Raw genomic sequence first — 14,459 nt, forward strand, 5'->3', positions numbered from 1 at the left:
TGTTCAATTGCTCTGCCATTATTATTATTATTGTAGGCGGTATTCTGGGTGGGGTTACCACTGTGCTGATGAGGTATTCTGGGTGGGGTTACCACTGTGCTGATGAGGTATTCTGGGTGGGGTTACCACTGTGCTGATGAGGTATTCTGGGTGGGGTTACCACTGTGCTGATGAGGTATTCTGGGTGGGGTTACCACTGTGCTGATGAGGTATTCTGGGTGGGGTTACCCTGTGCTGATGAGGTATTCTGGGTGGGGTTACCACTGTGCTGATGAGGTATTCTGGGTGGGGTTACCCCTGTGCTGATGAGGTATTCTGGGTGGGGTTACCACTGTGCTGATGAGGTATTCTGGGTGGGGTTACCCCTGTGCTGATGAGGTATTCTGGGTGGGGTTACCCCAGTGCTGATGAGGTATTCTAGGGGGGGTTACCCTTGTGCTGATGAGGTATGCTGGGTGGGGTTACCCCTGTGCTGATGAGGTATTCTGGGTGGGGTTACCCCTGTGCTGATGAGGTATGCTGGGTGGGGTTACCCCTGTGCTGTGACGTGGGTTTTATATGGTGTGTATTCTCTTTTCTCTACACTGGCTATCTGGTAAACAGGCTACACTCTAGGCAGTCTCTTCTGCTGATGTGTGTGGGTCTGGTAGTGGTACTCTCTCTATTCTACTCCTTTCCTTTCGGCATGGTTAATACCTGCCCGGCGCCCGAACCCAATCTTTATCTTTACCCCTCTCCAATAAATACCGCTACAAAGTGAAATAAAGAGTGTGCATTTGTACCAGCTGAATAGCGATCATGAGGACGGTCTTGAGGGAGAAGGTTCTGTCACACAGATCAAACAGGTCTTCCAGACTGGGTCCCAGCAGCTCCAGAACCATGGCATTATACTTCCCACAGGGCCCGAAGTAGAATACCTGGGGGACGCCCTCTGCAGAGACAAAGTGAATAGTTTCACAAACACACTGAAGATGCAAGAAAAACAAGTGTGTGTGATTACAATAAGACACTGTTTAATTATTTTTTTTAACAGTAAAACAAAGCTTTTAATTGCAACTTAGAATCAAGTGAGTGCTGGTCTCATTTCATTAGGTCAAGACTGCTATTGCTCTTTAAAGCCAACACCAGTCCTCTTGGCGCCGACGGGGCTATACATTTGGATGAGCCCCCGCCCCGCCTGAGTAGCCTTAGCCTTGTGTCTTAGGTCAGTTAGTATCACCACTTTATTTTAAGAACGTGAAATGTCAGAATAACAGAATAGAGAATGATTTATTTCAGCTTTTATTTCTTTCATCACATTCCCAGTGGGTCAGAAGTTAACATACACTCCATTAGTATTTGGTAGCATTGCCTTTAAATTGTTTAACTTGGGTCAAAGGTTTCAGGTAGCCTTCCACAATAAGTTGGGTGAATTTTGGCCCATTCCTCCTGACAGAGCTGGTGTAACCGAGTCAGGTTTGTAGGCCTCCTTGCTCGCACATGCTTTTTCAGTTCTTCCCACAAATTTTCTATAGGATTGAGGTCGGGGCTTTGTGATGGCCACTCCAATACCTTGACTTTGTTGTCCTTAAGCCATTTTCCACAACTTTGGAAGTATGCTTGGGGTCATTGTCCATTTGGAAGACCCATTTGTGACCAAGCTTTAACTTCCTGACTGATGTCTTGAGATGTTGCTTCAATATATCCACATAATTTTCTTCCCTTGTGATGCCATCTATTTTGTGAAGTGCACCAGTCCCTCCTGCAGCAAAGCACCCCCACAACATGATGCTGCCACCCCCGTGCTTCACAGTTGGGATGGTGTTCTTCGGCTTGCAAGCCTCCCCCTTTTTCCTCCAAACATAACAATGGTCATTATGGTCAAACAGTTCTATTTTTGTTTCATCAGACCAGAGGACATTTCTCCAAAAAGTACGATCTTTGTCCCCATGTGCAGTTGCAAACCGTAGTCTGGCTTTTTTATGGCGGTTTTGGAGCAGTGGCTTCTTCCTTGCTGAGTCGCCTTTCAGGTTATGTCGATATAGGACTCGTTTTACTGTGGATATAGATACTGTTGTACCTGTTTCCTCCAGCATCTTCACAAGATCCTTTGCTGTTGTTCTGGGATTGATTGGCACTTTTCATACCAAAGTACACTAATCTCTAGGAGACAGAACGTGTCTCCTACCTGAGCGGTATGACGGCTGATTGGCTGATTTCTTTTGATTTTCTCATGATGTCAAGCAAAGATGCACTGAGTTTGAAGGTAGGCCTTGAAATACATCCACAGGTATGTAAAGTCAGCATTTCACAGTAAGGTCTACTACACCTGTTGTATTCAGCATTTCACAGTAAGGTCTACACCGGTTGTATTCGGCGCATGTGACAAATAAAATTTGATTTGAATCCACCAATGTAATGGAAGTTTAATATCAGAAAAACTGTTATAGTGGAGAGCACTTGGTGACTGGTGACTAGCTCAGCCTGTTATAGTGGAGAGCACCTGGTGACTAGCTCAGCCTGTTATAGTGGAGAGCACCTGGTGACTAGCTCAGCCTGTTATAGTGGAGAGCACCTGGTGACTGGTGACTCGCTCAGCCTGTTATAGTGGAGAGCACCTGGTGACTGGTGACTCGCTCAGCCTGTTATAGTGGAGAGCACCTGGTGACTAGCTCAGCCTGTTATAGTGGAGAGCACCCTGGTGACTAGCTCAGCCTGTTATAGTGGAGAGCACCTGGTGACTAGCTCAGCCTGTTATAGTGGAGAGTGACTGGTGACTAGCTCAGCCTGTTATAGTGGAGAGCACCTGGTGACTGGTGACTCGCTCAGCCTGTTATAGTGGAGAGCACCTGGTGACTAGCTCAGCCTGTTATAGTGGAGAGCACCTGGTGACTAGCTCAGCCTGTTATAGTGGAGAGCACCTGGTGACTGGTGACTCGCTCAGCCTGTTATAGTGGAGAGCACCTGGTGACTAGCTCAGCCTGTTATAGTGGAGAGCACCTGGTGACTAGCTCAGCCTGTTATAGTGGAGAGCACCTGGTGACTAGCTCAGCCTGTTATAGTGGAGAGCACCTGGTGACTCGCTCAGCCTGTTATAGTGGAGAGCACCTGGTGACTCGTTCAGCCTGTTATAGTGGAGAGCAACTGGTGACTGGTGACTCGCTCAGCCTGTTATAGTGGAGAGCACCTGGTGACTAGCTCAGCCTGTTATAGTGGAGAGCACCTGGTGACTCGCTCAGCCTGTTATAGTGGAGAGCACCTGGTGACTGGTGACTAGCTCAGCCTGTTATAGTGGAGAGCACCTGATGACTGGTGACTAGCTCAGCCTGTTATAGTGGAGAGCAACTGGTGACTGGTGACTAGCTCAGCCTGTTATAGTGGAGAGCACCTGGTGACTAGCTCAGCCTGTTATAGTGGAGAGCACCTGGTGACTAGCTCAGCCTGTTGTAGTGGAGAGCACCTGGTGACTAGCTCAGCCTGTTATAGTGGAGAGCACCTGGTGACTCGCTCAGCCTGTTATAGTGGAGAGCACCTGGTGACTAGCTCAGCCTGTTATAGTGGAGAGCACCTGGTGACTAGCTCAGCCTGTTATAGTGGAGAGCACCTGGTGACTCGCTCAGCCTGTTATAGTGGAGAGCACCTGGTGACTAGCTCAGCCTGTTATAGTGGAGAGCACCTGGTGACTCGCTCAGCCTGTTATAGTGGAGAGCACCTGGTGACTGGTGACTAGCTCAGCCTGTTATAGTGGAGAGCACCTGGTGACTAGCTCAGCCTGTTATAGTGGAGAGCACCTGGTGACTAGCTCAGCCTGTTATAGTGGAGAGCACCTGGTGACTCGCTCAGCCTGTTATAGTGGAGAGCACCTGGTGACTAGCTCAGCCTGTTATAGTGGAGAGCACCTGGTGACTAGCTCAGCCTGTTATAGTGGAGAGCACCTGGTGACTCGCTCAGCCTGTTATAGTGGAGAGCACCTGGTGACTGGTGACTAGCTCAGCCTGTTATAGTGGAGAGCACCTGATGACTGGTGACTAGCTCAGCCTGTTATAGTGGAGAGCACCTGGTGACTGGTGACTAGCTCAGCCTGTTATAGTGGAGAGCACCTGATGACTGGTGACTAGCTCAGCCTGTTATAGTGGAGAGCACCTGATGACTGGTGACTAGCTCAGCCTGTTATAGTGGAGAGCACCTGTTATAGTGACTGGTGACTAGCTCAGCCTGTTATAGTGGAGAGCACCTGGTGACTGGTGACTAGCTCAGCCTGTTATAGTGGAGAGCACCTGATGACTGGTGACTAGCTCAGCCTGTTATAGTGGAGAGCACCTGGTGACTGGTGACTAGCTCAGCCTGTTATAGTGGAGAGCACCTGGTGACTAGCTCAGCCTGTTATAGTGGAGAGCACCTGGTGACTGGTGACTAGCTCAGCCTGTTATAGTGGAGAGCACCTGGTGACTAGCTCAGCCTGTTATAGTGGAGAGCACCTGGTGACTGGTGACTAGCTCAGCCTGTTATAGTGGAGAGCACCTGGTGACTCGCTCAGCCTGTTATAGTGGAGAAAACCTGGTGACTGTACCTCAGCCTGCTATAATCTAAATCAAATCGTTATTTACAAGCCCTTAATCAACAATGCAGTTTTAAGAAAAACAATAAAAAATAATATTGAAATATAACAAGTAAATAAAGAGCAGCAGTAAAATAACAATAGCGACACTATAAACAAGGGGGCAACGGTACAGAGTCAATGTGCTGGGGCACCGGTTAGTGGAGGTAGTTGAGGTAATACGTACATGTAGGTAGAGGTTAAGTGACTGGATGCATGTATGGAAAATAAACAGAGTAGCAGCAGCGTCAAAATGGAGGATATGGTGGGTACAATGCAAATAGTCCAGGGAGCCATTTGATTAAGTGTTCAAGAGTCTCATGGCTTGAGGATAGAAACTGTTAAGAAGCCTTTTGGTCCTAGTTCAGTGGTTCCCAGACTGGTTATAGTCCCGTACCCCTTCAAACATTCAACCTCCAGCTGTACCCCCTCTGGCACCAGGGTCAGCACACTCTCAAATGTTGTTTTTTGACATCACTGTAAGCCTGCCACACACACACTCTCAATGTGGAGACAATATACAGGGGACACCAGTACCGAGTCAATGTGCGGGGGTACAGGTTAGTTGAAGATATATTTCATTGTTTCCCTAATAATAAACATCCATTATATTGGTGGATTCGATACTACCTTTAACAGCATTCCTGATCATAAACATCCATTACATTGGTGTTCATGACCACAGAGAATCAATATAATTCCGTGATGTTTCTCACCTGAACTCCCCAGTTGTTTATAGAACCTGTACTCCAGGTGGAGCTGTGGGGCCCGGGACTTGATGGCCTCCTGGAAATGAGATAAACACCATGAGGGTTAGAGGTCAAACAACATGATGAGGGTTAGAGGTCAAACAACATGATGAGGGTTAGTGGTCAAACATGAAGGTTCAGGGTCAAACATGGTGAGGGGTCGAGGTCAAACATGGTGAGGGGTCGAGGTCAAACATGGTGAGGGGTCGAGGTCAAACATGGTGAGGGGTCGAGGTCAAACATGGTGAGGGGTCGAGGTCAAACATGGTGAGGGGTCGAGGTCAAACATGGTGAGGGGTCGAGGTCAAACATGGTGAGGGTTCGAGGTCAAACATGGTGAGGGTTCGAGGTCAAACATGGTGAGGGTTCGAGGTCAAACATGGTGGGGGTTCGAGGTCAAACATGGTGAGGGTTCGAGGTCAAACATGGTGAGGGTTCGAGGTCAAACATGGTGAGGGTACGAGGTCAAACATGATGAGGGTCCGAGGTCAAACATGATGAGGGTCCGAGGTCAAACATGATGAGGGGCCGAGGTCAAACATGATGAGGGGCCGAGGTCAAACATGATGAGGGGCCGAGGTCAAACATGATGAGGGGCCGAGGTCAAACATGATGAGGGGCCGAGGTCAAACATGATGAGGGGCCGAGGTCAAACATGATGAGGGTCGGAGGTCAAACATGATGAGGGTTCGAGGTCAAACAATGGGGATAGCTCATAACCTCATCACAGGAAAAAGACTGTGTGAATCAATCAATCCCAATAACTCAGTTGGTGGGTGAACGTGTGTCCCCGACTAACCACGGGTGGTGGGGTTCAGGACCACAGGGGGTTGAGTCATTCATGACACTCAGTGTGCAAGCAAACCACAGACGAGAGGGCTTTCTGAGCAAGTGTGTGTAAAACCAAACCAACAAGCCAAACTGAAACCGATTGCATTTAAACCCACAGGATGTTCTGAACAGCTAGCCCAGAACGGACAGGGAGGCTTACAACAGCTTTAGGACTAAAACAGCTTTAGGACTACATACATGCTGCAGGACTACAACAGCTTTAGGACTACAACAGCTTTAGGACTACATACATGCTGCAGGACTACAACAGCTTTAGAACCTACATAAATGCTGCAGGACTACAACAGCTTTAGAACTACATAAATGCTGCAGGACTACAACAGCTTTAGAACTACATACATGCTGCAGGACTACAACAGCTTTAGGACTACATACATGCTGCAGGACTACAACAGCTTTAGGACTACAACAGCTGCAGGACTACAACAGCTGCAGGACTAAATACATGCTGAAGGACTACAACAGCTTTAGGACTACATACATGCTGCAAGACTACAACAGCTTCAGATCTACATACATGCTGCAGGACTACAACAGCTTTAGATCTACATACATGCTGCAGGACTACATACATGCTGCAGGACTACATACATGCTGCAGGACTACATACATGCTGCAGGACTACAACAGCTTTAGATCTACATACATGCTGCAGGACTACAACAGCTTTAGATCTACATACATGCTGCAGGACTACAACAGCTTTAGGACTACAACAGCTTTAGGACTACATACATGCTGCAGGACTACAACAGCTTTAGATCTACATACATGCTGCAGGACTACAACAGCTTTAGGATTACAACAGCTTTAGGACTACAACAGCTGCAGGACTACAACAGCTTTAGGACTAAATACATGCTGCAGGACTACAACAGCTTTAGGACTACAACAGCTTTAGGACTACATACATGCTGCAGGACTACAACAGCTTTAGAACTACATACATGCTGCAGGACTACAACAGCTTTAGAACTACATACATGCTGCAGGACTACAACAGTTTTAGAACTACATACATGCTGCAGGACTACAACTGCTTTAGATCTACATACATGCTGCAGGACTACAAAAGCTTTAGAACTACAACAGCCTTAGGACTACATACATGCTGCAGGACTACATACATGCTGCAGGACTACAACAGCTTTAGATCTACATACATGCTGCAGGACTACATACATGCTGCAGGACTACAACAGCTTTAGATCTACATACATGCTGCAGGATTACAACAGCTTTAGAACTACATACATGCTGCAGGACTACAACTGCTTTAGATCTACATACATGCTGCAGGACTACAACAGCTTTAGATCTACATACATGCTGCAGGACTACAACAGCTTTAGATCTACATACATGCTGCAGGACTACAACAGCTTTAGAACTACATACATGCTGCAGGACTACAACAGCTTTAGGACTACATACATGCTGCAGGACTACAACAGCTGCAGGACTACAACAGCTTTAGGACTAAATACATGCTGCAGGACTACAACAGCTTTAGGACTACATACATGCTGCAGGACTACAACAGCTTTAGGACTACATACATGCTGCTGTATTATAACAGCTTTATCTAACAGGAATCATAACCAGTAGTATTCTATAGTATCCACCAGGAATAAGGAATCATAACCAGTAGGATCTACTAGAGGTCGACCGATTAATCGGAATGGCCGATAAATTAGGGACGGTTTCAAGTTTTCATTACAATCGGGAAACGGTATTTTTGGACACCGATTTGGCCATTTTTTTTTTTACACCTTAATTTGACCTTTATTTAACCAGGCAAGTCAGTTAAGAACACATTCTTATTGACAATGACGGCCTAGGAACAGTGGGTTAACTGCCTGTTCAGGGGCAGTACGACAGATTTTTAGCTTGTCAGCTCGATGATTCGTTTTTGAAACCTTCTGGTTACTAGTCCAAGGCTCTAACCACCTGCCATACATTGCACTCCACGTGAGGGCAGCAAGAAGCCAAGGTAAGTTGCTAGCGAGCATTAAACATATAAAAAACAAAAAATCTTCACATAATCACTAGTTAACGACACATGGTTGATGATATTACTAGTTTATATAGCGTGTCCTGCGTTGCATATAATCGATGCGGTGCCTGTTAATTTTTCATCGAATCACAGCCTACTTCGCCAAATGGGTGATGATTTAGCACTGTCGTTGCACCAAACCATAAACATCAATGCCTTTCTTAAAATCAATACACAAGTATATATTTTTAAACCTGCATATTTTGTTAATATTGCCTGCTAACATGAATTTCTTTTAACTAGGGAAATTGTGTCACTTCTCTTGCATTCTGTGCAAGCAGTCAGGATATATGCAGCAGTTTGGGCCACCTGACTCGTTGCGAACTGTGTGAAGACCATTTCTTCCAAACAAAGACAGTAATTAATTTTCCAGAATTGTACATAATTATGACATAACATTGAAGGTTGTACAATGTAACACCAATATTTAGACTTAGGGATGCCACCCGTTAGATAAAATACGGAACGGTTCCGTATTTCACTGAAAGAATAAAGCTTTTGTTTTTGAAAAGGACAGTTTCCGGATTCAACCATATCAATGACCTAAGGCCCATATTTCTGTGTGTTATTATGTTAGAATTAAGTCTATGATTTGATATTTGATAGAGCAGTCTGACTGAGCGATGGTAGGCAGCAGCAGGCTCATAAGCATTCATTCAAACAGCACTTTCATGTGTTTGACAGCAGCTCTTCGCTGTGCTTCAAGCATTGAGCTGTTTATGACTTCAAGCCTATCAACTCCCAAGATTAGGCTGGTGTAACCGATGTGAAATGGCTAGCTAGTTAGCGAGGTGCACACTAATAGCGTTTCAATCGGTGACGTCACTTGCTCTGAGACTTGGAGTAGTTGTTCCCCTTGCTCTGCAAGGGCCGAGGCTTTTGTGGAGCGATGGGTAACGGTGCTTCGAGGGTGGCTGTTGTCGATGTGTTCCTGGTTCGAGCCCAGGTAGGGGCGAGGAGAGGGACGGAAGCTATACTGTTACACTGGCAGTACTAAAGTGCCTATGAGAACATCCAATAGTCAAAGGTATATGAAATACAAATGGTAGAGAGAGAAATAGTCCTATAATTCCTATAATAACTACAACCTAAAACCTCTTACCTGGGAATATTGAAGACTCATGTTAACCTCTTACATCTATGGGGGCGCTATTTCATTTTTGGATGAAAAACGTTCCCGTTTTAAACAAGATATTTTGTCACAAAAAGATGCTCGACTATGCATATAATTGATACCATTCGAAAGAAAACACTCTGACGTGTCCAGAAATACCAAGATATTCTCTGTGCGTGCCCTAGAACGTGAGCTTCAGGCAAAACCAAGATGAGATGGCATCCAGGAAATGACAAGGATTTTTGAGGCTCTGTTTTCCATTGTCTCCTTATATGGCTGTGAATGCGAGAGGAGTGAGTCAACCCTTTCTGTCGTTTCAGATCATTGGAAGATTGACCATAAGAGACCACATTTACCAGGTGTCCGCCCGGTGTCCTGCGCCGAAATTGGTGCGCAAAAGTCACCTGCCAGTATTTTTCCATGCGATACAGAGAGGAAAGCAAGCTTCCACAAACTGCATATCAATGAAGAGATATGTGAAAAAACACCTTGAGGATTGATTCCAAACAACGTTTGCCATGTTTCGGTCGATATTATGTAGTTAATCCGGAAAAAGTTTTACGTTGTAGGTGACTGAATTTTCGGTTCGTTAGCCAGACGCAATGTAGAAAACGGAACGATTTCTCCTACACACAGACGCTTTCAGGAAACACTGCGCATTTGGTATGTAACTGAGAGTCTCCTCATTGAAAACATCAGAAGCTCTTCAAAGGTAAATTATTTTATTTATTTGGTTATCTGGTTTTTGTGAAAATGTTGCGTGCTAAATGCTACTCAAAATGCAATGCTAGCTTTGCATACTCTTACACAAATTAGTCAATTTCTATGGTTCAAAAGCATATTTTGAAAATCTGAGATGACAGTGTTGTTAAGAAAAGGCTAAGCTTGAGAGCAGACGCATTATTTTCATTTTATTTGCGATTTTCAGAAATCGTTAACGTTGCGTTATGCTAATGAGCCTGAGGCTTTAGTCACAAACCCGGATCCGGGATGGGGAGTTTCAAGAAGTTAAAAGGAACCAAGAGCTTTCATATGTTCTCATGTTCTGAGCAAGGAACTTAAACGTTAGCTTTTTTACATGGCACATATTGCACTGTTACTTTCTTCTCCAACACTTTGTTTTTGCATTATTGAACATGTTTCATTATTTATTTGAGGCTAAATTGATATTATTGATGTATAATATTAAGGTAAAATAAATGTGTTCATTCAGTATTGTTGTATTATTGTATCATTATTACAAAATAATCGGCAAATAATCGGTATCGGCGTTGAAAAATCATAATCGGCCGACCTCTAATATTTACCAGGAATATTGAATCATAACCAGTAAAAGTGCAAAACAATCCCAGAACAACAGCAAAGGACCTTGTGATGATGCTGGAGGAAACAGGTACAAAAGTATCTACATCCACAGTAAAACGAGCCCTATATCGACATAACCTGAAAGGCCACTAAGCAAGGAAGAAGCCACTGCTCCAAAACCGCCATTAAAAAAGCCAGACTACGGTTTGCAACTGCACATTGGGACAAAGATCGTACTTTTTGGAGAAATGTCCTCTGGTCTGATGAAACAAAAATAGAACTGTTTGGCCACAATGACCATCCTTATGTTTGGAGGATGAATGGGAAGGCTTGCAAGCCGAAGAACACCATCCCAACTGTGAAGCACGGGGGTGGCAGCATCATGTTGTGAGGGTGCTTTGCTGCAGGAGGGACTGTTGCACCTCACAAAATAGATGGCATCATGAGGGAAGAAAATTATGTGGATATATTGAAGCAACAACTCAAGACATCAGTCAGGAAGTTAAAGCTTGGTCGCAAATGGGTCTTCCAAATGGACAATGACCCCAAGCATATTTCCAAAGTTGTGGCAAAATGGCTTAAGGACAACAAAGTCAAGGTATTGGAGTGGCCATCACAAAGCCCTGACCTCAGTCCTATGGAAAATGTGTGAGCAGAACTGAAAAAGCATGTGCGAGCAAGGTGGCCTATAAACCTGACTCAGTTACACCAGCTCTGTCAGGGGGAATGGGCCAAAATTCACCCAACGTATTGTGGGAAGCTTGTGGAAGGCTACCCGAAATGTTTGACCCAAGTTAAACAATTTAAAGGCAATGCTACCAAATACTAATTGAGTGTATGTAAACTTCTGACCCACTGGGAATGTGATGAAAGAAATAAAAGCTGAAATAAATCATTCTCTATTCTATTATTCTGACATTTCACATTCTTAAAATAAAGTGGTGATCCTAACTGACCTAAGACAGGGAATTATTACTGGGACTAAATGTCAGGAACTGTGAAAACCTGAGTTTAAATGTATTTGGCTAAGGTGTATGTAAACTTCAGACTTCAACTGTATCCTCGTGTGTGACGGGATTGAGCAACGCAAATGGCTACAACAAGCCTACACACAGAGTAGAATTCACAGATACAACAGTCATAATGACTAATATAATGCCTACAGTCCGCGCTAACAAATACTGGAAAAAGTGTGATTCATTTGGTGACATGATCACCACATTAGCCCCACGCGGCTATAAAAATAAACGATGCAATTAAATGACACACAACAGGATGGCATATTTAGATACTAGAATAGGCCTAGCTTAAATCATATTTCCTTCTATTTTGCAGCTCAGGCAGTTATTCTTGACAAGGCTCTTCTGGGTCTTTATCATTCTCACATGAGTCATTTGCTGAAGGCCCAAGCCTTTACTATACCATCTACTGGTATAACGTCGTTATTGAATGCAGGTCTAAAACAAACTCTCGACTTCTTTTTTGAAAAAGAAACCAGAACCTGCAAAGCAACTCCAACGTCTGGGCTGGAGCTGCTTGATTGACTAGCTAATTTCAACTAGCTCCGTTCGGTTTATGTCCTTTGCAGATGCCACATTACTGACAAACGTTTGTACGCATAAAAAAGATCTGGAACTGAGTTGAGGGAGAAGTAAAGTAAGACTTGAATGTGTAAATGTTCATTCAGTCATAAGAGTTTGTACGTTTAAAGATCTATTTTAACGTTGACGTTTCATGTTTCATGCATAGCTTTTCTTATGATCCTAACGATACGTCCGCTCAACCTTTTGGCAGCCATCTCCACTTGACAGGCAAACTGACTCCACACTCATCTGGATAGCAAATCCCTTAGGTACACGTACACAGATCTAGCCTGCTCGTAGCCTGCCGGCCCATAATTGTCAGCACGCGGTCCTGTGTGACGACGGAGTCAGTAGTCAGAATGGATCACTATTTAATTAAAGGCTGTGATCGTAAATTCAGAGCACTCTCGTCTGAAAGCGCAGAATAAACATTTTTTTTTTACTGCATTGTTGGTTCAGGAATTTTAAGTAAGCATTTCACAGTGAGGTCTACACGGTACTGACTAGAGGATGGTACTCTACTGGTACTGACTAGAGGATGGTACTCTACTGGTACTGACTAGAGGATGGTACTGACTAGAGGATGGTGCTGACTAGAGGATGGTACTCTACTGGTGCTGACTAGAGGATGGTGCTGACTAGAGGATGGTACTCTACTGGTACTGACTAGAGGATGGTACTGACTAGAGGATGGTGCTGACTAGAGGATGGTGCTGACTAGAGGATGGTGCTGACTAGAGGATGGTGCTGACTAGAGGATGGTACTCTACTGGTACTGACTAGAGGATGGTACTCTACTGGTACTGACTAGAGGATGGTACTGACTAGAGGATGGTACTGACTAGAGGATGGTACTGACTAGAGGATGGTACTCTACTGGTACTGACTAGAGGATGGTGCTGACTCGAGGATGGTGCTGACTAGAGGATGGTACTCTACTGGTACTGACTAGAGGATGGTACTGACTAGAGGATGGTACTCTACTGGTGCTGACTAGAGGATGGTACTCTACTGGTGCTGACTAGAGGATGGTACTGACTAGAGGATGGTACTCTACTGGTACTGACTAGAGGATGGTGCTGACTAGAGGATGGTGCTGACTAGAGGATGGTACTCTACTGGTACTGACTAGAGGATGGTACTGACTAGAGGATGGTACTCTACTGGTACTGACTAGAGGATGGTACTGACTAGAGGATGGTACTCTACTGGTACTGACTAGAGGATGGTACTCTACTGGTGCTGACTAGAGGATGGTACTCTACTGGTGCTGACTAGAGGATGGTACTGACTAGAGGATGGTACTCTACTGGTGCTGACTAGAGGATGGTACTCTACTGGTGCTGACTAGAGGATGGTACTCTACTGGTGCGGACTAGAGGATGGTACTCTACTGGTACTGACTAGAGGATGGTACTCTACTGGTACTGACTAGAGGATGGTACTCTACTGGTGCGGACTAGAGGATGGTACTCTACTGGTACTGACTAGAGGATGGTACTCTACTGGTACTGACTAGAGGATGGTAGTCTACTGGTACTGACTAGAGGATGGTACTCTACTGGTACTGACTAGAGGATGGCACTGACTTGAGGATGGTACTCTACTGGTACTGCCTAGAGGATGGTACTGCCTAGAGGATGGTACTCTACTGGTACTGACTAGAGGATGGTACTGACTAGAGGATGGTGCTGACTAGAGGATGGTGCTGACTAGAGGATGGTGCTGACTAGAGGATGGTACTGACTAGAGGATGGTACTCTACTGGTACTGACTAGAGGATGGTACTGACTAGAGGATGGTACTCTACTGGTACTGACTAGAGGATGGTACTCTACTGGTACTGACTAGAGGATGGTGCTGACTAGAGGATGGTACTGACTAGAGGATGGTACTGACTAGAGGATGGTACTCTACTGGTGCTGACTAGAGGATGGTACTGACTAGAGGATGGTACTCTACTGGTACTGACTAGAGGATGGTACTGACTAGAGGATGGTGCTGACTAGAGGATGGTACTGACTAGAGGATGGTACTGACTAGAGGATGGTACTGACTAGAGGATGGTACTGACTAGAGGATGGTACTCTACTGGTACTGACTAGAGGATGGAGCTGACTAGAGGATGGTGCTGACTAGAGGATGGTACTGACTAGAGGATGGTACTGACTAGAGGATGGTACTCTACTGGTACTGACTAGAGGATGGTACTGACTAGAGGATG

General features: G+C 45.1%; 1 protein-coding gene across 1 annotated transcript in view; it reads right to left on the reverse strand.

Moving 5' to 3' along the window:
- Positions 1-411: 411 nt before the first annotated feature.
- LOC135507556 (casein kinase I-like) overlaps positions 412-14,459 on the reverse strand; it is a 34,720-nt gene continuing 20,672 nt past the window's right edge. Inside the window, exons 3-4 of the mRNA XM_064927069.1 lie at positions 5,293-5,362; positions 412-931 (exon numbers count right to left, since the gene is read on the reverse strand). Of these exons, the coding sequence (XP_064783141.1) occupies positions 750-931; positions 5,293-5,362 (252 nt within the window). The 3' untranslated portion in view covers positions 412-749. The remainder of the gene's footprint in view (positions 932-5,292; positions 5,363-14,459) is intronic.

Source organism: Oncorhynchus masou, chromosome 3 (genome assembly GCF_036934945.1).
Source record: "Oncorhynchus masou masou isolate Uvic2021 chromosome 3, UVic_Omas_1.1, whole genome shotgun sequence".
NCBI lineage: Eukaryota > Metazoa > Chordata > Actinopteri > Salmoniformes > Salmonidae > Oncorhynchus > Oncorhynchus masou.